Source organism: Camelus ferus, chromosome 22 (assembly GCF_009834535.1).
Source record: "Camelus ferus isolate YT-003-E chromosome 22, BCGSAC_Cfer_1.0, whole genome shotgun sequence".
Lineage (NCBI taxonomy): Eukaryota > Metazoa > Chordata > Mammalia > Artiodactyla > Camelidae > Camelus > Camelus ferus.
In genome coordinates this window covers 7159708-7184284 of record NC_045717.1, presented here as the reverse complement: position 1 = coordinate 7184284, position 24577 = coordinate 7159708, and the positions used below count along the sequence as shown (strand labels likewise).

The 24577-nt window shown below is 45.1% G+C and overlaps 1 protein-coding gene across 8 annotated transcripts in view; it reads left to right on the top strand.

Annotated features, from left to right (window-relative positions):
• Positions 1-23513, top strand: part of RANBP17 (RAN binding protein 17) — a 275746-nt gene extending 252233 nt beyond the window's left edge. For 2 of the 8 annotated variants that reach the window (XM_032465107.1, XM_032465106.1), the window contains 3 exons: positions 19227-19325; positions 21217-21344; positions 23090-23513. In XM_032465107.1, coding sequence (XP_032320998.1) covers positions 19227-19325; positions 21217-21344; positions 23090-23186 — 324 coding nt within the window. In that variant the 3' untranslated portion in view covers positions 23187-23513. Of the gene's footprint in view, positions 1-16534; positions 16708-18646; positions 19326-21216; positions 21345-23089 lie in introns of those variants that run through there. The other 6 variants (XR_004314235.1, XR_004314236.1, XR_004314234.1 and 3 more) reach the window with 6 other exon arrangements.
• The last annotated feature ends 1064 nt before the right edge of the window (positions 23514-24577 follow it).

Sequence of the window (24577 nt, the reverse complement as noted above, 5' to 3'; positions counted from 1 at the left end):
AGTAATCTGGAAGATAACATTTCTGTGTGAAGTTTTTTCAGTTTAATCTTGGTCACGTTAAGTGTTCGCGTCTATAACTCATAGGTCAGTGTTCATTTCATCGTGTCACAGAGTGAAAGAAAGATCTGCCCAAACAGGTAAACGAAAGAGCATGTTTTACAGACTTAGAGGCGCATGTCAAAGACGTGACTCATTCTTTTTCAGATTTTAAGAGTAGGACACTGATGCTGATGCTTCTCAGAATCAGAATTTCTATTAAAACTGTGTAGCAACTTACACAGAAGTAGAACAAGAATTATGTGATGGCCAATATTATTGATTAGATTATTCAATTAACTTATTTATAGAAATTAACTTTAATTAGCAGTTATGTTCTCTAAAATCTAAATACATTGAATGGAGGAATTAGAACATTTAGGTTTAAATTTATCTTAGCCTCTTCTATTTAAGTATGCGACTCAAGTCAGCTATACTCAAAACCAAAGAAAGTTCTAATTCTTTCTCTCTCCCCTCCCCTCCCTCCCTCATTCCCTCCTTCCCCCTTGTGCTAACCTAGCATTTAACTACAAATTGTGAAGAGCTGTCAGGAGTTATAAGAATCATACTTCAGATACTTCAGTAGGGATGTAAACTGGAAAGAACATTCACCCTTTTCCTCAATCAGTCAGTCAATCAATGAAAATCGCTTTTGTATGGTGCTCTTCGTGACATGCATCCCAAAGTGAATTACAGCAAAAGGGAAATCATCTGCTCTTTTTTCATTTCTGTGTTTAGATTGAAACAATATTGCTCAACATTTTGACATACTATACAAGACATCTTTCATACTTAGGATTCCATTCCATAATACTAAGTACAGAAAGTGCAATCGCGTATTTAACTGACATAGAACCTCAGCAAGACTCACAGTGGGAAACACTTAAGCAGATGAAATACATTCATGTCTCTTATCCTCTTAAAAAATTAGCCAGATTTTCTAATGATATTACAAGCATTTCTAGTGAACCCTAAAAGAAGAAAGTATGCTCCTGACCCACCAGCTCAGGGTGGTTGATCCGCAACTTTATTACCAGAAGTATGGCAGTAGATCGATGTCAGAAACACAGGCTGGAAGAACATTCACAGCTGGATCAGATGACAGCATGGATTTCAAGGGAAGCCAGGGATATGTCATTAGACGAGGCAAGTAAAAACTAGGAATGATAGAACTGGGTTTTTTGCGCACGCTGCTTGATCTTGGCCTTCTTCACAGCAATATATGCATGCACTTTTTATTTCTAGGAAAAAGATAATTTTGACAAAATACTGCAGACACTAGCTTAATCTGTTTACATATGCGTTTAATCTGATTTAATCATCACGGTATCTGTGAAACTGTAGTGTTACAAGCACCATTTTACAGATACAGAAACTGAAGCATAAAAAGATTAAGTAACTTTCCCAAGTTACTTGTAGTCAATAAGGTCACGTAGTCAATACATGGAGGAACTAAACTTTTAACCTAGGTGTGTTCAACTCCAGAGTTCACATGCTTAACCACAAGGCTGTAGTTTCTTGGTGGCTGCTAATTTGAAGTAGTATGTATGTTTTGAGCACTTACAATGAGGCAAGTTGAGCTTCCAATAGGTCCCACTGGGGCCATCCTTATGATAGAATGATTTAGAGCAGCCATCCTGTACCTCAACTTTTGCTGCAGCTGGAATGAAACAGATGCACAGTGACCCAAAGAGGCAACGGGCAAGGGAGGGGGAGGTTGCTTTGCCAGCTGGTGTGGAAAAGCTCTTGACTCCCCCCATCACTGAGGCAAAGCTAACGGAGCTTCCTCTCTCTTATTCCACACCCGTACCCAGTCACTAATTCTGTAGCCAGACTTTGAAGTAGGGCCTGGATCCTTGAGAAGGTCAGAGCCTGATAGTATAACTGTCTCATGATGTCCCTTTGTGACTTTTCTTCAGTGTCTGAGGTAGCTCTTGAGGTTTACTCTAATCTGATTTTTCTAGGACAGAATCAATACAGCAGGTGTGAAATGAAGTTGGGGAAGCAACAAGTGTTTTGCATCCATCTCCTAGACCCAGCACATCTCTAGGCTTTGTCCTGAGCCACCGCTGTTTCATCAGTATAGAATGTCACTTTTTACCTCTTTCTGATTGTAAACAGCGTCCCTTTTCTAAAGGAAGCATCTACCACTGAGTACCATTGGCTCTATCGAAGGGCATTCTTAAGGGCTTTTGACATGGCGAGTCTGAAGCTGACTGCTCTGAGCACCCCTCTCCCTCTACCTTTCGTTTTCTGAGGTGTCACAAACTAAGGTGCCCACAGAGCCAAGCAGGGAGCATGACTGAGGGAGACAGGAGAGAAAGCTATGCTAAGTGCACATCCCTGTCTAAAGGGGTCAGCCTCCAAGCAGCTCCAGCTAATTGCTGCCCTGTAAGATGGTATAAGGCCCAGTGTTGCCAGATATATTGAGATTCCCCCACAAAGAGAAGCCAGAAATGCAGTTTTGTAAATGTTGGCCACTAATTAAAAATTAAAAATAAAAATACTCTGCAGGCCGGCACTATGTCTGGTTACCAGTTTTCCACCTCTGTATTCTGTAATCCTAGAGAATTTCAGAACTAAAATCTCTTACTTAATGTGTGATCCCTTGTATTTCTCACAGCCATCCCGTGATATTTGCAGTGATATTTGCATTTCTTTCTGCTGTTTTGATAATTTTGGAAGCACACTTTATTTGTTGTTTAAAAAGGATGCCACTGTTTTACTTTTACTTGTGACTGTGTGTTTAGGCCTTTACTGAAACATTTTATCGCATTTGGGTTGTATCTTTACATGTAAAAGGGGTGCAGTAAACAGGCAATGGAAGGCAGTTAACGCCTCCCTAGCATTTTTTTTTTTTTAATTTTCAAAATAACAAGACTTGTGTGAGGCAAAAAGTAAAATTCACTTTGGTCAAGTGAGAGTGTGTGTGTGTGTCTGTGTGTCTGTGTGTCTGTGTCTGTGTCTGTGTCTGTAATCTAATTACTAAGGGTCAAATCAGAGTATCTAAGAAGACCAGGGCCGGACAAAAGTATCCAGCTAAGAGAAGTCCACTAGGGAGTAAAGCTCTTAAAATGATGAATTTGTGACCGCCACCCCTGAAGATCAGTTTACAAAGTTACAGCTTATAACTTTAAAAATAGAAAAACACTAGTTTTTTAAATTAAAATAGCATTTTATCTGTGATATTATAAAATAATTTGTCTGTCCATCTTCGGAAGGATGATTCTAGTCTAGATCCTTTGTTATATACCATGTCTTTGCCATTTTTATTTCATTTTTGTTATAGAAATATTTTGAATGACTATTTCAACTGTAACAAAAAAATGGTGCTTTAAAGCAAAAATCTTAAAATAGAAGCTTATTCTTGATTCATAAATCATCAAATTAGAATTATAATCCTATTACCTGTCTTTACAGAGTACCTTTTTTTCCCCCAAAGATCACCTCCATCTTGATACTTGTCCCAGCACCTAGCAGAGCCTAAAACCTTGTGATGGTCAATGAATGTCTGCAAAACAAGCAAAAAAGTTAATTTTCGGAAGTACAGGCTACAAGTCATGACTTTAGGTACCAAATCTGGCATGATCACAGACTACTGTATGATAACTAAATGGTAATGCTAAGATAAGATTATATCATTATATGCCATATAATAACCCTGCTGAAACTCCACAAGCAAAGGTCATTCTAAACATGGGCAGAGAATCAGCACTTCAAATATTCTTCCAAATGGTTAACAAAACAGAGAGGGTTTGTGGCTTTTTTTTTTTTTCCCCACTAGGACATGTGTTTTCCTACCTCTAAGCACAGTTTAAAGATGTAATCCATTGATAGCATAACTCGCCTTATTAATTGAAAGAGATGGAATCCACCAGATGTAGCCCAAACCAGCAGAGAGTTAGGTGGCTACGCAACAGCAAAGACACCATATTGAGCGAGCCGGAATTCAGCCTCCAAGTCATTTATTTCAACCAGTGACAATACATTTAAACTCCTGTGCCGCAGCAGTGATTGATGGTTTAATATCATATATAATTTTTTTAATGAAGGCAAACCATTTAAATATGTTACCACTTGCACTGGTATTCTCCTATGTACATAACCGCATTTAATCATTATGGGGATTGTTTTTATACTTGTGTAATTTGTATCCACAAAATAACTGTCAAAACCATCTCGTGCTGTTGCTGGAAATGGTACAGTGTGCCTCATACTTGAATAGATTCATTCTTCCTTGCACATAATTAAGAGTGTTGGAGCTTTCACTGCTACCACATAGGAATTTCATGTTTACATTTCTGAGAATGAAAAATTAGCCACAATGTGCTTTTCCAGGCTCCCATTTTCTGGGGCTATGATATTTAAGTACCTTAGTTCTATACCGGTGTATGATTTGAAGAGTTTGATTTTAAGACTTTTAATATTAAAATACATAATAAAATTTTATTATCTAATTACAAGAGGGTTTAGCCTCTTATTAAAGTTGCTAAATCAGGCCTAGATTAGCATCATAATGGCACAGTTTGACATAGAATACTCAAAAGTCAAGTTCGAGGGAAGGGATGGGGTTTTTCTTGTTGTTTTGGGGGGTTTTCTCTTATGCCCATCCCTTGCACAAAATGACAGGGATGAAATGCACGTATGGAAACAAACAAGGAGCAATTTGGGACGCTGGAGAAGGAGTGGAGGTGTCAGTCTGGCCTGGTACCCTTAGGCGAGGCAGCTGGTATATGTAGCCTTTTGTTTATCTGCTGCTGGTTTATGTAGCCTTTAGGCCGGCACCAGAAACAATCACTCCTACAGGGTCAGCTGCTGGTCAGAAGCAAAGTAAGAACAGATTTTGCGTTCAAATGCGCAGCCATAATTTCTGTACAGCTGGCACCTGCTACTGGTGCACAGCGTGAAGGTGAAAGGTCAAAGAGGCAGTTGTTCAAAACTCAAGAATGGCTTAAAGGGACTTGTAGATTAATCTGCTTTATTAACTTCTGTATATTAGATAGCTATTGCTGTGAATGACAGTACATCTTTTTGAATAAGTCGCATCTCTTTCTCTTTTAAATTAGCTTTTGAGTAATGAATATTAAATAGAAAGCATTTCAGGGGTAATTAAATGAAAACAGAATGATGTCATTTTACAATTATATTTGTATGTTTATAGAATAGGGGAATTATAATATTTTCTAAGGAGCTAAAAAAAAAAAAAGCCAGCTTCATAAAAGAATTTGAAATAAATAAGTTACATGTCCATTAGCCTTTATGTTTAAACTAAAAAATATGATGTAGTTTGTGACTTGGCATAAAGTCATTGGGTGCCAGTGCTTGATTTGGCGTTCCCAGGGGCTCCAAGTGTTTTCTTTATGAATTAAAGTGACTGCAATCTGTCATCGTTCTTTTATCTACAGTTTAGCATAGTCAGTTTTGCTATTATTCTGCAGCAAATGTTCTCAGAATTGCAAAGGAGTTGTAAAAAGTGGACAACAATTTTACCTTTTCCTTTGCACTTATGTAAAGCAGATACAGAACATTTCATTAGGAAAAAACACACAAATCTTACACAGGTTTAGCCCAGTAATAATTAGGCAATCTATAACAGTCTCTCACTCAGTATAGCAAATGGCAAACAAGATGATTTTTAGCCTCTTCATTAATAGTGATTGGCATAATTAGCTACCATTGTAAATTAAGGATAAAAAGAGTTCACTTAAATATATCCTTTTTTAAAGCCTCTGCAAGGAAAATTTCTAATCCATTGGCTAAATACTAACAGAGATTCTGGGGAAGTGTTTAACAATCTATGTTATAAAAGGACTTTTTTTTTTTGCTGTGACTCTCACTGATTTTTGTTTTAATTTTTTTCAAGAATTCTCAGGAAAGAAACCCAGCAGGTGACATTTGCCTTTCTGTGCTAATACAGCACAGGTGTATAGCATAGCCGTGTTTCACATACAGGGTGTTCGGGGTTTCATTTGCACTGATTTTCCCTTTTGGTAGTGTCTTCGGTTGTGTCTTTGTCTGGTTTTTGTATCAGGGTGGTTGTGGCTTCATAGAATGAGTTTGGGAGTACTTCCTCCTTTTCCGTGTTCTGGAAGAGTTTGAGAAGGACTGGTGCAAGTCCTTAAAGAGCTAGACTTTTCCTCCATCCTGTAATAGAAGCCTAAGTTACTGCAGGGTTGCTAGGCCCCAGAAGGTCACTATGGAAGGGCAACCTCAGATTCAAACAGAGAATTTTGATGATGAATGATTATAATGAAAAAGAAATAGAAATAGTTGTCATATGCTAGGCTTGTGTGCTAAGTGCTTTACACACATACACACACACACGCTCTATATGTTTGTATATATACATGTATGTATGTGTGTCTATTTCTGTGTAAGTCTCACTACTCTATAAGGCAGATATTTTTATTTCCATTTTATAATCAAAATACTGTAATTGCAGTTCTAGTAAGTCAGTAACTCACCCAATGTCATATAGCTAATAAGTGGCAGCATCCATGCTCTTAACCAGTGCACAGTACAGCTTTTAAGTGGCCTAGAAACAGGGTTGCAGGAGATGGAGAATAAACAAGGGAAGACACGTACCATTCGCTCATTCATACATCCTTGATTGAGCAAAGGGCCCCTTTCTTTGAGAACTGACTGGACAAGAGGTAAACCCTTGACCCAAGCTGGCTTTTCTTCCCTGGATTTAGAAACTAGCATTTAAAAGACGTTGGTTAGCCTCACCTGAATGGAAGACCTGAAAAATCAAGACCCAGGGGGCAGCCATTCCATGCCACATGCTCAGAGAAGTAGCCAGTCTGCAGCACGAGGAGAAAGCAGCAGACACGGCGAAAGGATCTCCAGAAACCAGGCAGGCCCAGAAGGAGACTGAGAAAGAGCCCGCCAGCGTCCTGATCCCTGGTTCCAAGCCCTCGAGAGGCCTGACTGCACTGCCTAGTGTAGGGGTCCTCAGGTCACCCCTTTTAGGCCTAAGTTTTATCTGCAGTGGTTGTGGTCCTCATAGCCAAAGGATGTTTGACTGAGGGGAGTTGTGAGGACAGAATGAGCCAACGAGGACAGACTCACCCAGCACAGAGAAGATATTCAATTAATGTATGAAAGTCACCTTCACTTTGGAAAACAGTACGCAAGTACCATCTTTCATGTCCCTATCCTGTCCATACCCCTGCCGTTTAAAATTACGAACGTGAGAAGTGTGCTTCCCAGGAAATCCCAGGCCCAAGACTTCATTTCGCAAGAGGATTTGATTGTGAAGGCCGTGACTTCAGCCAGATTGCTTACATCTTCCTGGTGCCAGCCGTGTGTTCTGCCTTTCTTAGAATTCTCTCTGTAACAAGCCTTCTTAAGATTACAAATACGCCCTGGGCTGGATGGCGGCATGGTGTGGTATGGATTTTATTCTTGGCCCCAAGCTGACTTTTTCTCACTTATCCTTCCTGCAGATTCCAAGTATTACCTTGCAATGGCAAGAATCAAAATCAACTCCATAACTCTTCCCATTTGTATAGTGTCTTCATGCCGAATGTCTCTTCCGAATCTTACAATGGCCCTCGTGGGTAGATAGGGCCGATGTGGATATATTCTAATTTGGGAGTATAGGTACATCTATAAATTTAATCCCGCAGTACCCATGTGGGTAAAGTGCACAGAGGTTCAGAGAGGCAAAATGACTTTCCCAAAGACACACAGCCACTGAATAGCAGCGCCTAGACTGTAACCAGGGCTTTCTTGTCTCTAGATTTTACACAATTCTCACCAGACCCAGGCTTCCCAGGGCCTCAACCTACCTCTCCTTCCTGGCCTTTCTCCTTACCATTCATCTCTGTCCAAGGGAAACTGCAGGATAAGTGACACGGTTCCCCTGCCCTCATTTCTCTGAGTGGCATCGTCACTGGCTTGAGAAGCTTTTTGAGTCTTGTGAAAGAATGGCGCGGTATAAAGTGAGGACTGGCTTAATGATGGCATGATGTATTCACTTTACAGTTATTCCTGATTTTTCACATGGTGCTTGAAGGATGAATTATGTGAAATTTTCCCAAAGAGTATCAGTGTGCTGGAGACGGGAATTCAACTCTTGTGTTCACTTGTCTTGACTCTTGGAAATTTTGTCTTAGCAGTAGCCATTGGTGCTGCCATGAGCTCATACAGCATGTTAAGGAAGACTTCTTATTTGGTTGCAGTCTGATCACTTGAAACACAAAATGAAGGTTTCCTTATCCTCTGAATTTCCATGGTTGATGCAGCTTTGTATGCTTTGCAACCCAGAAGAACTCTTGTATCTTAATTTTGTGTCCCTTGTCATGCTTAGGAAAATACAGATGTAAGTGCTTTCAGACTAAAGAAATTCCCTTTTCCTTTGAAAGTTCTTTAATTGCAAATTCCCTGTTTCTGAGGACTCTATACAACAATCAGAGCAGATTTCGCGGTCAACATACTTGGTTTTGAATATTCCGGTTGTGCTGCTTCCTGTGTCCCTGGAATAGTTATTTCACCTCTTTGAGGATAGCAGCTCCTCAGCCAGGGGAATTCTGTGCCTGACTTGAGCTGGCCCCCGGGTCCGGTGGCTGAACTGCACCCGCCTGCGGCCTCATGCCCAGACTCCCCAAGACTTTAGCCAAGACTTAGATGCCTCCCATTCCATCACCCCCTCAGCCAGAGCATTGGTATCATGGAAAATAAAAACGTTCAAGTGCATACTTAGTTGAGGTCACATGAATATAGAACACTCGGAAGGCGCATGGGAAGTGCAAGGCCTAACGAGGAATCTCTCTTGGGCCCCAAAGAGACCCACCAGAAAGAAGACACTAGGCAAGAGCTCTGCGCTAATGCCCGTGCTTAATGTGGCATCTCGTTTTAGACGGGACAAAGAAGTTCCACTCAGGGAGCTAGAAACGTCAATTAGTTAAGTGCATTTAGGGATGACGTGTCTGAGACCCTTAAGATGAGAAGGGCACAACTTGATGGGTGGGCAGCAAGAGATGAAGAAATACTTAGGCTGCGTGAGCTCCTCAAGGCTGCAGGGACCACATTTTATTCAATCCTATGCCACAGCGCCTGACACGTAGTAGGAGTTCAGTAATTCTTTGAACAGCGAATCAGTCTATGAAATGAAGAGGGAGGAGGAAAAGAAGGAAGAGAAGTCCCCAGCACAGTACCTGACACGTAGTAGGTGCTCAGTGCGCACAGTGTGCGCCTGGCACGTAAGAGTTCATAACAGAACATTGACTTGGAATGTGTGCAGCTGAGGCAAGTGGGTAACAGGAGGGGCTCACAGCTTTTTCTAGAGGCCTGGCCTGTTTAGGACTCTGTGCTTCAAGGGAAAAGTCCCGCCCTCGGCACATGACGTCCTCCCCCCCCCACCCCGTCCCACAAAGGGACCCAGCCCCCTCCCCAACCCCATCTTTCCCCTGAGCCCCCTGCGTACTGGGAGGCTGGAAACAAATTGACAGAAACCTGGAGGAAAGTGACACAAATGATTTAGGAGAATGGAAGGGCCAGCTTATGGAGCCAGATTAAAGAAGCTAAATATGTATGGCCTGCCTAAGTGACAACTAAATGGGGCGCTTGATGAGTCTATAAATACTTGGAAGATGTAAATGCCAAGGAGGAAAGGGAATTACTTAGCATGGCACAATGGAGTATTGGCATAATGGGATGATATTAAGAAAGGGAAAATGAAGGTTGAACATCAATAAAAAGCTTCCTGACAAAGAGAACCGTTCCTGACGGGGGACTCAAGTTATGTGCTGTGCGCCAAGGGAAGTAATGGCAGTCCCATTTCTGAGGGTGCTGGCAACCGAGCCAGCAAGGCAGGAGCCAAGGTACGTCCTGACTGAGGCGCAGGAGCCAGGCAGGTAACCTTCGGGTCTGCGGCTGTCCAATCCTAGAACAGGAAAAAGGCTGCATCTTTCTGGGAAAACTCGGATGGCTGAGCTGTCCTAAAGGGTCAGACCCTGTGGAGAATGGTTATACCATCCGTTCGCCCATCCCTGCCACTGCCAGAAAGAGTCATTCAATTTAAATGGTACCCGCATTTCCTGCAGGGTGGAGCGCACGTTCTCCAGCACACGGCACAGGGCGCTTCACAAGGGCCGGCCCTGCCAGCCTGATCGGCCTCACCTGCCACCGCCACTCCCCACACAGCCACTCGGCACTCCCCAGACACTGCTCCACGCCTGTCTGCAGGCTTGTTCTCTGCCACAGCCCCAGATGTCACCTGCAAAGCCTTCCCTGCCTGCCCCCCACACCTCGGCAGAGTTAGGTGGCCTCTTCTGGTTTCTCAGAGCCTCCTGCGTGGGCTTCTGTTTGCGGCCCTCACTGTACTGTGTCGTCACCGCAGTAAACAGAGCATCGCCTCTGACTGTGAGCTCGCTGAGGGCTGGGACTGTGCCCTATATCTGTGTGTCCACAGGGTCTGATGCAGAGTCTGCCACAAAGCAGGTGGCAGTAAATGTCTGAACAAATCAAGGAACGAGGTTCTCTTCCAGCACTTTATTTATTTTGGGGAGAGGGAATTAGGTTTATTTACTTATGTATTTCTTAATGGAGATACTGGGGATTGAACCCGGGACCTCATGCATGCTAAGCACGCGCTCTACCATTGAGCGATACCCTCCCAGCTCCCAGCCCTGTTAGTCATTGTCATTCCTTAGGCTCCCTCTGTAATTATTAGGGCAGAAGAGCTTCCAAATCTCAGGAACATCTTTGAATCATCTCCCTAACCTCTTGGCCAGGACTCTCTGTGTCATTTAGACAACTATAAATAAAAATCCTCAAATCTGAAGGCAACATGCCATCCTCTGTGGTTTAAATGTTAAACTCTAGACTAATCTTTAACAGAAAGTGCTTCTGAGGGCCAAGTGAATTTTCTAAAAACTACTTGTTTCTCTTCACACACAAAAAAAATCATTTGAACCTGTTAACTAAAATAATCCTCCACAGTTGGTTGTGAAGATTTTTAGGTCCATCTAACCAAATCCCTTTGGGAAATCCAGGAGACCGTAGTGACAGATGGCAGGCAGTGCAACTGTGAACCTCCTACTATAAGGATAATATGTTTATTATGAAATACAATATTCATTGCGCTCTGCTTTGATGACTGCACGAGATGCCCTCGTGCCATTATGCCGGGTGCTGTTCTGTTGTGAAATGCGATACTCATTGGGAAGTGTTGTGATGACCGTTCAGTAAAGCAGCATGCCGTGTCCCACTCCCTCCTGTGACTTTTGAATGGCCTCAGCGGTTACTTCATCGCTGAACACAGTGTAAACGTGTGCTTGTAGTCATCTTTGTCGTGCATGTACGTGTATGCTCACTGTGGGAGCATTGGTCTGCTAGACCGGCCACCTCTCCACTACCCGTGGCACCGCAGGGGCAGTCCAGCCTCCAACCCCTTTTCCCCATTGGCAGTCTTTTTTTCTTTTTTTTTAATTGAGTTATAGTCAGTTTACAATGTTGTGTCAGTTTCCGGTGTCCCGTTGGCAGTCTTGAATTTGAGGCCATGTCCTTAAAGTTCTGAATCTGCCTGTGGCTGCAGTATCAGGTGGTTCTTCTTGGAAAGATTTCATTGACTGGGAAGAACTAGGCTATGCAGTCAAGGATTCTGGCCATTTCTCTCTTGTCTCTGCTGCCACAGCCTTGCCAAGGCCCTCATCACTTCTCCACGGGGCTCGTGCGGGAGTGTCTGAACGTGTTGCCTGGACTCCGGTACCTACGTCACTGCCATTCTCCAGTCCCGCATCAGTGACCGTTAGAAATCACGGACTTCATCATTATTCAGAAGTCCTTGGAAAGGCTGCCCTTCATGTACTGGCCCAAATTCATTTCTCCATTTAGCATGACGTGAAAGGCCTTCAATAGCCTGTACTCAGCCCAGTCTTCTCCTCACCCTCAGCTCTGCTTCTTTCCTCTCAAAAGCCTCCTGTCCAGGGAGCTGGTTATTCCTCACACATGCCAGGCCCTGTCTCCTGTGCTTCTTCTCATTTTATTTTCTCTTCCCAATATATCCTTCTTTCCCAGTGATGCTATTTGTATCTTTTAAGATTCAAGTTAAATATTAGCTGTCCTGTGAAGATAGGCTGGTCTTCTAAGACAGAAAACAGCACAGAGACCTTTGTTAGTGTCTCTTGAGCTGACACACACATTTGCTAGTTTGGGGACCCCCAGAGGCTGGTAGAGGCCATCTGAGGTTCTAGGCCTGACTGTGTGGCAGTCATTCAGGCAGTACCGTGAACCAGAAACAGCAGTGTCACTATCAAAATTAGAGGAAAACGGCTTTGGAGTTAAAAGCTACTCTTTTACATAAAAATTTCCCCAACATTCCTACCTAGAGGAAATTTAGATAATGTGTTTTGACAAGTGATGCTTAATTTTTACATCAAATCGAAAAGTGTTCTTCTGTTGGATGCTGGTGAGAGAAGAGTGAGACAGAGTTTCCCAAATAGTGCTGAGTGGCAAGCCCTGCGGCCTCCCGGTGCCCCGGGTTTGCCGGCTTTATTTTAATGCAGCAAGCTGCTTTATGAGATCTGCAGCCACTTGAAATATGATTTACTATTCGTAAAAAGTTTCAAATGGATAATGAAGATTCAAGAATGAGACTCACAGTGTGGTGCAGTCAATTTTGTTGCTGTTGCTCTCCAGTACATCTCTGCCATTGAAATGAATTATTTATTATAATTTATTTCAACCATGGAAAATAAAACTGTTTTCATTGTGATGTTGTGCACTGTAACATTCAGAGTAGACACATCACATGCAGTACTCTCAATTAATTAATCCTCAAGTTTCCTTCCAACTTTATGTTCTTTCTCATAAGCTAGGAGACTGACAGGTAATTCTTTCCCCAATAAACTGTGATTAAAATGAATGCTTTGAGAACTAGGGGTAACGTTGGTAATGGAGAAAATTGAAACAACAGCAAAACTAGGTTGTGTATTTCCTTAGATTTTACAATGGATAGAAGGCTTTTTAAATACGCTAGGCAATTTATCACTTGGAGAAAAAGCATCCCTTAACTTTTTATAAGGAGGGGGTAGAGGAGGAGAGTGCTCTTAGTTTAGATGTGGAAACATGCAGTGCTAACGTATGACCAGAGCCAGCTGAGTTAACCAGCCCTGCAGTACTTTTGTTGGTAAGAATCTCTTTTTTATTTTTTATTTTATTATAATTTTTTTTCAGCAAAGCTAGCATCATACACAAGCCAAAAGACAAAGAGACAAGACTCCCAGATGATTTTTCAGAGGAGAATGGGTCACCTGTAATTGATTGCAATCTTGTTCCTTTTAAAAAGAGGCTCATCTCATCTTGCATTTTGTTTGATTTTTTTTTTTATTTAAAGTGCTAAATACTTGCTTCTGTTATGAGGCTGCAAAGACACTGTGAGAACTTAGGCATGTACTTAAAATGTACAGATATTAGAAGATTTAATATAACTTAGGTGGTGGGACCTAGTTAACCCAGGCAGGAAAAATACATGCTTGTTTGTCCATTTCTTTCATTTTTCATAACATTCCATTAATATTGCATTGGTAGACAGCAGATAAAGAGAACAATTGATTCCTTTTCCCTAAAGATGACTCGTATCTAATTTGAGGAGGGTCACATTTCAATATCTGCTGTGCACGTGGCCTCGGGAACAACGCTTGGCAATGACAGCAGCTCCCTTACTTCCACACGCCCTGAAAACCTGGGAGCTCTTCCTCCTTTGGCAGCATTCAGATGCTTCCAGACCCAGGATCTTCAGCCGGGGCACGGGGCTCTGGAGGAGCTGCTGTGGAGATAGGTAGAAGCTTTCTCTGCTTTTTCAGATTCTACAGCACTATCCAGACAGCATCCTTTTTTGTTTTGTTGTTCCTACCGCTGTTGCTAGGGCGAACCTTCCCCCGCCTCTCTTCACTGGCCTTTCAGAAGGCCAGTCACATGTGCCAAAGGAGTCCCGAGACTCAGAAACAGCTCTTGGGTGTTTGATGCATTGTTTTGATCCTCAAAACATGAGCAACTCATTGCATCAAAATCAAAGGCAATCTAGCTTGGCCAGTGGGACCTATAATTTTGTATCCTACCCCCTGTTCTCCTCAAGGCCCCCACCGAGCTGATTAAGGCGCCCCAGTCTGCAGACACACCCTCTAGGGCACAGCGCTGGTCATCCTTGCTCTGCCCTCCTGTTTCCGTCTCTGTCTGGAGCTAGGCACATCTCTCATCTTTCCTTTGGTCTGTCCTTCTTTTGTCTAAACCAAAGCTTCCTTCTCGGGCCCTCCTTCCGCCACCTTTTGGACAAGACAGGCTACTCTCGCCCCATTCCCATCTTCCATTTCCCTGAGCAGCAGGCAGCGCAGCTGCAGTGTAACTACAATGTCACGCAGCCCTGAACCAAGGGTAGAGAGGGAAGAGCTGAAGTCCTCTAAACACGTTCAGGACTTGATCCCCGTAGACCGGGGTTCCTGCATATCACCACTCAGGTTCAGCTTTGTGTGTGTGAAGCAGATGGGGAGCAAGAGGGAGGAGCTTGAATTTTTTTCACCTACTTCTTCGACTTTGGGGACTATTTCTTGGTTTTATTACTCAATGTGCTCAAAGAACATTAACAATGAAAAGGGTTCACTTTATAGAAAGTATTTCAACCCAAAGGAAGTTAGTTAATTTACCGTTTATGCAGATGTTAATTTAAGTTGCTGTATCCGCGGTACTTTTGGTGGGAGGGAAACCAGTGGTTCAATGGGACATTTTCCAGAGACACTCTATTAATTATGTCTGCTGTTGTCCATCTTGAGAGACTGAAAATATGTTAACCAAATTTATAAAAGCTTAGGTGGGAGGCAAGAAGGTCTGCTGCAAAGTCAGCAGAAACTGCTGCCCCGGATTCTAATCACAGGGATTTCAGTAGCTGTCTGCCTGGGGCAGGTGGCAGACTGGTGGACAGAGGAGATACAGGAGGGCAGCCTATCGGGAGGCCCACTGAAGATGGAAGAGTGAGCCACGCCCGGAAACACGCCTTTCCTCCCGCACCATTAACCTGCCGGAAGTCTGCAGTGGGGGCCAGACAGTGCTGGCAGGCTCGGTCCTCACTCACAGACGGCCTGCGGGGGGCGCAGACCTGCGCATACCCTGCTCCACTTCACGTCGTGGTAGCTCCTGGCTGTGATGCCTTGAGCAAGCTACTTACTTGCTCGGGACTTCAGATCCTTCATCTATGAAGTGGGGGTGGTGTCTTCCTCAGGGTTAGCTGGAGGTTAGAGACGGAGCGTGCACGTGCCTGACAGGGCTGAGCTCCCAAGGCCTCCCCGTGGACAGTGTCTGTTGCTGTCGGGCAGTGAGAACGCGCAGGCGCAGCTTGCTCTGAGGCGGAAGCGCTTGTCCTTGAAAAAGGTGGTGCCTCAGCCCTCGGCCTTGGTGACCTGAAAGCCCCTACGAGGGCCCTTCCTGGGAGCTGCTGGCTAGAGAGGCCGGTGGCTTAGAAGAGTTCCCAGGCTCTGCACACAGAAGCAGGATCCTTGGAAATAAACGGCGGATTAATCGGTCCCCTTTCAGCAACTTGGCCCTTTATACTTTAGCTGGTGTTTGCCTCCTCAGTTCCCGTTCGTGCATTTACGTATTCATTCTGGTCTCCCTTCCCCACCCCACTGCAGCCATCACCCTGCCCTCACTCCAGCCGCACCTCTGCAGCCATCCTTCTCCGTCCAGCTTCTAGACCCCCTGAGCCTCCAGCTTCCTCAGAAGGAGTACGTCCTCACCATTTAGCAGTGAGGCCTCCAATACAAAGCACATCTTTGCTTATTCTATGTCAGCAAAAGATGGAACAGGAGGCATATGAAGGGAGAGCATGTAGTTACCACTGTGCTGTAGAGAGACAGCGACCCAGCATATTTAAGTGGGAAAGCCCACTTTGCTTTGTGCTAGCATTTTATGTCCCATTTTAGGGCAGAGTCATAGGAGAGGAGCCGAAGAGTGAACAGAGATCCATTGTTTTGTTTTGTTTTTCCAGTTCACATATTTGTAGAGTAGCTTCGTATTTTATCTGGAAGGTTACAGATTTTCAGAACAACAGAAACGCTATCATTCAAAACCTACACTAATTCGTGTGCCAGAACAAATAGGAATGTTTTTTGGACTGTTTTCTATTTGAGGGGTTTTTTTTTGGGGGGGGGGGTTCACTGCGACTCCCAATGAAGCTAATGAAACTAGCTAATTGTGAAGAGACCGTCTCATTTATCTGTACATGATCAAGACGTGAAATGGGGCGCCTCCTTGAGCCATGAGACTCCACGGGGTCAGGCCAGGGAGGGGTAACCATAGTCGGAGTAAAGGAACACTATAGTAATGAGTGAGTGCCTTCAAAGGAAGTCGGTCCTCACAGCAGCCCTTCAAAGTGGTGGCCATCATCCCCCAGAGCAGAAGTGAAACAGAGTTATGTGAGGGCAGGGCCGATTTGGCCTCAGTCCTGACTGGCTCCCAAGCCTGCCTCTACTGCACCATGTTAGTTTCGTTTCTTTGAAAGAAAATTTCTATGAACTCATGCCGAAGCCTGTGAGAAAGAGGAAGGAGAACAAGGAAGCGCTCGAGTCAGGGTGCAGTCTGGTTTTCCTGTGTGGACCAAGCCACAAGACTCCCCTTCCCAAGCTGTCTGTTCCCTGGGGCAGGATGGCCGCGTGGGCGGACACAGCGGATAACGTATGTATTCTCCGGACTACGGCTATGGGAAGTGTAGCCTGGGTTGGACAAGTCTGAAATGGCCATGCCGGCCCTGCCTGTAACAGTGCAGGAAGGGAGCAGAGGTGCTGGGAGGGGAGGCCCGGCTCCTGCAGCGGCCTTTGTGCTGAACACTGATGCTGCTCTGTGGCTCAGTGTAGCGGGGGGGGGGGGGGGGGGGGGGAGGTGCAGAGTCACCAGAAGCTCTCCTTTCAGTCCTGGCTTGTTTGCTTCAATAACCACAGGGAGCCTCCCATCAGAGATTTCACACTACCTGGAACAGGAATTTTGTACTTAAGCATTTCACCCAGTGTTCTTCCATATGGAGCGCCTTTCTCCAAAGGAATTTGCCATATTGGTTGAACTGTTTCCCCATATCCTCTAGGATTATGAGGAAAAAGAACTTTGGAAATGAGTTGCCACGTCAGTACCATTTGAGAGGATTTGCTCAGTAATTTCCATTTTTCCGGAAGAGTAAAAGAGAAAAAAAATCATCCATTTTAGCCAACTTTATTTTTAGAAAAGTATTTTATTCAAACATCTCCTTACTTATTACAGACATAAATACATGCATTCAGACAAATGAATCCACAGGAGAACCGTATAAAGTAATTGGCACATCACTTCAGGATGCTTTGTCAGTTACTGGAGGAGTTTGGTGCCTCTAACTTTAATCTTTTCCATTAAAATATCCATTCTGCCTTCAGATCGTGAAGCCCATAATATTTTAGACTGTCTCCATGGATCTGTTAGTTTTGCTTGTCAATTTAATTTGTGGCTCTATGACTTTGGATGGCTTGTTAGATTGTACATGGAAACGTGATCTGCAAATGATGTTCAACATGCCAGGCTTAAGATCTAGCCTCTCCCCAGGGACACTGGACATACAGCAAATGTGGAACTGGCAGGTTTCATGTGCAGCCAGCCTAACTGTTAGGATGACTGTGATGTATGGGATGGTAGATGTTCAGAGCTCACTACTATTGCATTTATACACCTTAAAGTTTATAACACTTTTTTACTCTTTGCAGCACTTTTTATATCCACCATCTCGTTTGATTCTCAGAGCTTCCTTGTGCTGGATTATCACTCACGTCTTTATAGCTAATGAAACTGAGACACAGCGAGAGAGGTTCAGTAGCTTGCCTGACATCACAGGGTAGATTGGGCTGCAGAAATGCCAGAGGACAAAGCCAGATGTCAGCAGAGCTTAGTCAGGGGTGGTGTGTGCGGTAGCCTTTACCACATAATTGCCAGTTTGCCCCGCCCTCCTTTGGGGAAACGAGTTCTGAAGCAGTGAAAGCAGAAGGGCTGGAGGTGGGAGGTAGAGTCCAAGAAGCTGAAGCTGTAGCATCAGCTCCACACAGACAACCGAAGCTCGCTTCACTGCTCCTTGCCTGGCCTGTCGCAGCAGCCCCGTCTCTGGCCTCCTTCCTTTAGTGTCACCTGCACAGTACACATTCTCCATGTCCCCAGACAGATCTTTCTTAAGTACAAATCTAAGCAAGTGTCTCTTTTGCTGTAAACCCATCACTGGCTCCCACTGCCATCAGGAGGGAGTCCACATTCTTCATTGTGGTCTTCCAGCCTATACTGGGGTCTTGCTTCTGGCCCCTCTGTTTTCTCCCCCACCGCACTAAGTTCCTTACCATGGCAGAACCCACTGCGTTCATTCTCAACCTCCTTTTTGGCTGCTTCCTCTGCTTAGAACACACTTATGATGAACTAAAACACGACCTTCTCTGTGGAGTCTCTCCTGACTTCTCAAGGCCCCAGAGGCATCCTGTCCCGCTGCCTGCCTACAGCCGCTTTGCCAGCCCTGTTTCTGGTCTCTCCTCTGCTGAGCGGTCTGCCTCAGGAAGCTCTTAGCTTCAGGGACAGAGGTTGTGGCAGGCCCCTGTGTTCTCTTACCCTCTCCCAGGTGTCTTGCAGACTTTGAATTCAAGAGGATGGATGAGCATAAAATGTAGGAGTGAAGTGAGTAAGTGAATGAATTAAAGAATGAAGAACGAAGGAGAGGACTCTGCCTGCGCCAGCAGGAAACAGGATTTCCAAGGTTACCTGGAATGTGTCCCTTTTCTCTCTCTCAGGAGGGTTGTGGAGAGATGTCCCCCCGCCATAACTTGACCTTGTTAGTAAAATGAGAGGCAGAAAGGATGGTGACCTGGGCTTTTGCCTGGTGACCAAGCTTAGAGGAAAGCACATCAGGGCTGAGAGGCAGGGACCGGTCCTCTTGAACCTGTGGCCTCTGACTTCTGTGCGCCCAGAAGGTTCTCAGCAGAGCTTTTGGTGGTGGGGGCTTTTCCTCAGGGAGCTGAGCGTCTTTGCCAAGAGCTCCTGCAGGCAGCATTACAGGCCTCCAGAGTCCAAGCTGCTTGAGCAGGAAGAGTCCTCGTGGCTGTGGGCAAGATGTGGGGGTAAAATGTGAGCACATAGAAGGCCTCAGACCGGGGGGACTCTGAGCCAAGGCACCAATGTCTTCATGTGACTCTGTCTTCTAGATGATGTCTGTCCTCATGAACACTATTGTCTTTGAAGACTGTCGGAACCAGTGGTCAGTATCCAGGCCTCTCCTGGGGCTCATCCTGCTCAATGAGAAGGTGAGTGTGATTGCAGGAAACTGAGGCAGAGAGGAAGCGATCCTGGGGAAGAGGGCGCAGCCATATGCCAGGCCAGGCTGTGACAACGACAGACAGGGGAGCCAACTGAGCTTGAGCCGGGGCCTTGAGCCCCCGGGGACAAGGCCATGTTCCCCCAGAAGGCCCTTCCCCAAAGGCCTCAGATCTCCTTCAGTTAAGCCGAGGCCTCAAGACTAGCTCTCCTGGAGCCCAGAGCCCCTGCACTGGGCAGGCGGTGGGCTCAGCATTGCTTCAGACTCACCCTCACTCCCCTCCCTGTTCCCCGAGATTCTGGGCAGCAACCCCCTTTGCTCCTTCCTTGGCCTCCTCTCATTTCTGAGACGCCCATTGCCCTCGCTGGCAGCAATAGCCGCTCACGGTCAACCCCGAAGCGGCACCCTTCGGCAAGAGCACGCGCCACTCTGGGCGGCCTCCCAAGTTCTCCGGCTTGCCCTGTAACCCACCCGTCTCCCCAGCAGTCGGTAGGAACAGTGCATTATTGCTGGGGAGAATGAATTGTCTATACAATAAGATAGTACTGGGGAAAAAGACAGTGAGATTAGAGGCAGCCGCATACATTAAAATTCAAACTGAAATCCCAGCCTTGGAAGGAAACTAATAGAAGAAGAAAATATATCAAAAAGAGGAGAGCTGTCTCATCACTCACCTGTGCTGAAGTATCCAATTTTAGCCACATTCAATAGCGGTGTCATTCATCTTCCCTCGGTGTTATTGTGATTTAAATCCAAGCTCTATAAAAGAGAGCAGTTCTTTTAAAATGATTGAGAGGGAATAAGGGCAAATTCAGTGTTTAGAAAAAGCTTATGACATCACGATATTATACTTTACTGATGGAGGCAATATTTCATGGTTTGGGATGAAAAACTAATAATTTTCTATTTGGTGTGAGTCACTGCATCATTATAAAAGGGAAAAATAAGTAGTTTTGTGCATTCCCAATCTTGTTCAGGAAGACACTGTGGTTTAACTGTAATGCCTCTGATATATCGTATTTAAGTATTAGTCTGACTACATATTAATTATGTGTGTTTTTGATGTGAGCTGTTTTAACGTATGATGGAAATTAAATATCATGCTGTTTGGACTTGGAAGGATAAGCATGTGACCGGCAAAATGTTGTCTCTGTGCTAAAATTAGGCTGTTCTCAATGATTAGGAGCCACTTTTAGCAGAAGAGTTGGTGTTTGTACAAAAGCCCAGGGGCCCTGGCAGAGGGGAAGGGGCTGAGCAGTTCTTGGAGACCAAGTGTGACAGGCATCTCCCTTAGTGCCGGAACGCTCTCCCAGAACGAAGCACGCCCCTCCAGCCCACCTCACCTAGCAGGCCCGTCCTAACCCAGGAGGACGGGGACTTGGGACAGAGCCTGGGATGGTTTGAGGGGTAGTCGTTCACTAAAGCCACGGAAGATGAGGATGCCTGAGGGGGACCCTGGGCCTGGCCTGCAGTCACCAACCTGCTTCCTGGCCATCTTCAGTGAAGTTCCTCCCCTCAGCCTGAGAGGCCCTTCCTCTGTCAGGTGTTCTGTGATTAGAGGGGGTGAGAGTCAGGAAGACATGTATGTTCTTGGTCCCCACAGAGGAGGCGAGGACTCCATCAGCCTACATTGTTCAGTGACAATAAAACAATTAGAGCAAGAGGTTTTTATGGAAAGGGATGGTACAGCTTACACTCAGGAATGTCTCTATTGCTTTGCTTTTCTCTAAAGGCTTTAAGTCCACAGTGGGTCTGAACCAGAGCTCCTTTGAGCGTTAGGAGCCCTGAGCACTTCAGAGCTGGTCTGCCCCCTCCCCAACAGCCCCCCTCAGGCCCAGGTTTGCAGCCCGAGCGCTGATGCTCCTTCTGTCTCCCAACAGTACTTCAGTGAACTGAGGGCAAGTCTGATAAGCAGCCAGCCGCTCCCCAAGCAGGAGGTCCTTGCCCAGTGCTTCAGGAGCCTGATGGAAGGAGTGGAGCAGAATCTGTCTGTCAAGAACAGAGACAGGTAAGCAACACCCAGCAGCTGAGCATCTCTAGGGGAGGCAGATGTTCCAGGTTTGTAGCAAATAGCTGGATTGTGCTTAACACAGCTCCCAGACTGATGCGGCTTTTCTTTACAGCTGGTAATCCTAGATTCGATTTAGTTGCCTCCAATAAATATGCCTGAGTATTTGCTTTCTTCCAAGCATCATGCTAGGCGTTGTGCAGGATGCAGAGATGAATAAAATGCAGCCTTTGCCCTTAAGCGGTTTATAATCCAGCAGGAGAGATATAAAGAAAAAAAAATAATTAAAAAGGCCAAAAGAAGGAGAGCTTAGATCTGCTATGAAGGACAAAGAGAGGCTTCCTGGCATTTGAACAAGCATAGACTTTGAGGTCAAATAGACTCCAATTTTAATTTTACCCCAGCCCTTTATAAGCTGTGTGGCACTGAATAAGGCAATCAGCTTCTCTGATCCTCAGTTTCCTCACAAGTAAAGCAGACATGATGGTAATTGGTTGTGATGTTTAAAAGTGGCTGGTTTTGCAAAAACACAGACAGGTAAGTTGCCAATGAGATCTTGATGAGAGGAACTGGAACTTACCACCTCTGCCTGAATTCATTCATGCATTCATTGATTCATTTAGTTCACAAAATTTTATTGAGATTCTACTATGTGCCAGGCACTGGGGATACCAGTGGGGAACGCATTGTTCAAGGAGTGTCTAATGGAAGAGACAGGCATGATGAATGATGGAGAAAGAAAATGTTTTCAGGGAAAAAAGAAAGCTGCCCGCCTCATCCTTCTATAAAAGCGGCAGCATTCAGATGCTACATTGTTTGAAATACAAATTATTAGTCTCCCTGATGAGAGGCTCCTTTGGTAACACAAGGCCAAGTCGGACGGGCTTTGCGGGCATGTTCTCTTGACTGCTTGTTCTGTGCCAAGACCCTCTATCGGGCAGGAAGGGGCAGCCTCCGAAGCCAGCAGGAGGAGAGACTTAGTGAAGGAAGGAGGGAACCTTCCCTGGGTGCCTCAGGGAGGAAACTGCTTCCCTTGAGGCTTGAGAATGTGAGTACCACCTCGTGAGCCGCTCTGTCAAACGGTGTCAGACAAGCTCCTTGTTTAATGAGAGCACCAGCCTGCCAGGACTAGGCGATCCACGCGCCCGGCACTGTCTCACTGGACTCAGTAAATTCCTCCTTCCCACAACCCTGTAAGGTAACCACTCGTGCGGGCACCAAGACGAGGTTAAGTATTCATCCGAGATCACCCAGCTTAGTCAGGGAGCCAGGATTTGAACCTACGTAGTCTTACCCAGTACACTCTGTTTTTGAAGCATTAAGTTCAATTTTCTTATCTGCAAATGAGGCTGTTAATACCTATTTTGGGGAAGACTTGTGATAATTAAATGAATTTATATGTAAACTTGACCAGTGCCTGGCACATAAGCTTTTGTTCTTTTCATTATATTCCTTACCATCTATGTGTAATTTGACTTTTTAAAATAATTTTTAAATAGCATAACCACAGAATGCACCCCTCAAAATGGTCAGAGTGCATTTGCTGGTAACGCTTGTTTCGCGACAGGGGAAGGAGAAGGGTGCTGCTGGAGGGAAAGTAGTGGCCGAGAAAATGGGAGGAAGGAGCTCAGCCAGGGTCTAGGGCCCTCTCCAGGGTCCTGAACTCCACTGTGGCTTCAGCATCCAGAGGTTCACACAGCCTCGGCCCCACCACTGCCCTCGGCCCGGTCTTCCTCTTTCCACAGGTTCACCCAGAACCTTTCCGTCTTCAGAAGAGATGTGGCAGAGGCCCTGCGCAGCGATGGCAGCCCTGAGTCCTGTGGCCTGGACATGATGAGCTGACCTGACTTCTGACCATGTGCCGAGCAGCCTTTATCAAGAGACTTTTGTGGGTCTGGGTCCCAGGACAGTGATATTGGCTAGGGGAATCTATTTTTCAAAACAAACAAACAAACAATAACAAAAGCCCTACCTTTTTGTAAGTTTAGCCTAGTTAAAAGAATTTATAATAGTGCACAAAAATTATAAATTCAGTCTTCACACTGAAAAAGCGAAAGATGTGTTTTCAGTCTTTCTATGAAACATCATTATCTTTGTTCTTATAATGCTCTGAAAGGATGTAGAAACAGTATTTAACCAAAGAACATAATAAACCAGGTTTGCACCTAACTGTGTACTAGTTAATGGTTCTGCAGTCAAGGCTGTGAGTTTGTTGGAGGTGCAGCCTTCAGCGGGGTCCCAGATTGAGACAAACACCACTTGAACCTGCGAAGTTGGTGGCAGATAGCTATGAGTCTGGAAGCAGCCGCACGGGGGCTCTGAGCTGCGGGCCTTTACCAGGGGCTGGGAGCTGTCCGGCGCATCCCACAGGACTGCACCCGGCCCTCCCCGCCTCCGCGGCATCTGATAAAGTTGAGAGACAGTAACACGATTAAATGTCTTACAAACAACATTTGCTTTTCACTGGCATAAATCTGAAGTGGTTTAGTCTAGAAGAATTAAGCTGTGCAATTACTGCCTGCAGAGCTATTTCCTCAGAAGGCCCAGGTAGCCCCAGCAAGAAGTTCTGGGTGCTGCCAACACCCAGTCCTTCTGCCTCCATTTAACTTCTAAGAGATGCTGAAGCTATCTAATTAAAACACAGACTCAAAGCAGCTCTGCCTTCCTGAGCCACCCAAAACAGTTCTAGGTGCTAAAGCACAGGTTTTCAGAGAATGAGGGTATCAGCTGGTTTCCATACCTCCACAAAAACTCTTATCACTGTGAGGATTGCAGTGCAACCCAAACCGAGGACAAGGACACGGAGGAGGCCTTTACAGTTTGGGATAGACTGTAACGAGGCTATTCACTTGGCATTGCCGCTGTCAAATGGCTTGGCGTCTCACTGCTCTGTCTTCACGGTTCAGGCCTGTAATAACCATTTCTGATAAGACATGAAAGGCTGGCCTTGCTGTTGAAGAAGAAGTGAGTCCACAGGCTCTTGTTACGACCTCGTTTCTCAGACTAGTGTTTTGTGAAGCCTTTCTTGATGGTTGAGTTTCGCAACAGGCTTGTCGCATGAAAGCAAAGTCGCCCAAGTTCATCTCCAAGTGTTTGTCTTCCATGTGTGAACCCAGGAAATCAGGGAAAAGCGGGTTCTAGGGTTACTTCCGGTACTTAATGGAGACGTAAACCTCGGCTTTATGTATTTCATTAGCAGCGGGATATATAATTTTCCTTGAAAAGGCAATTCT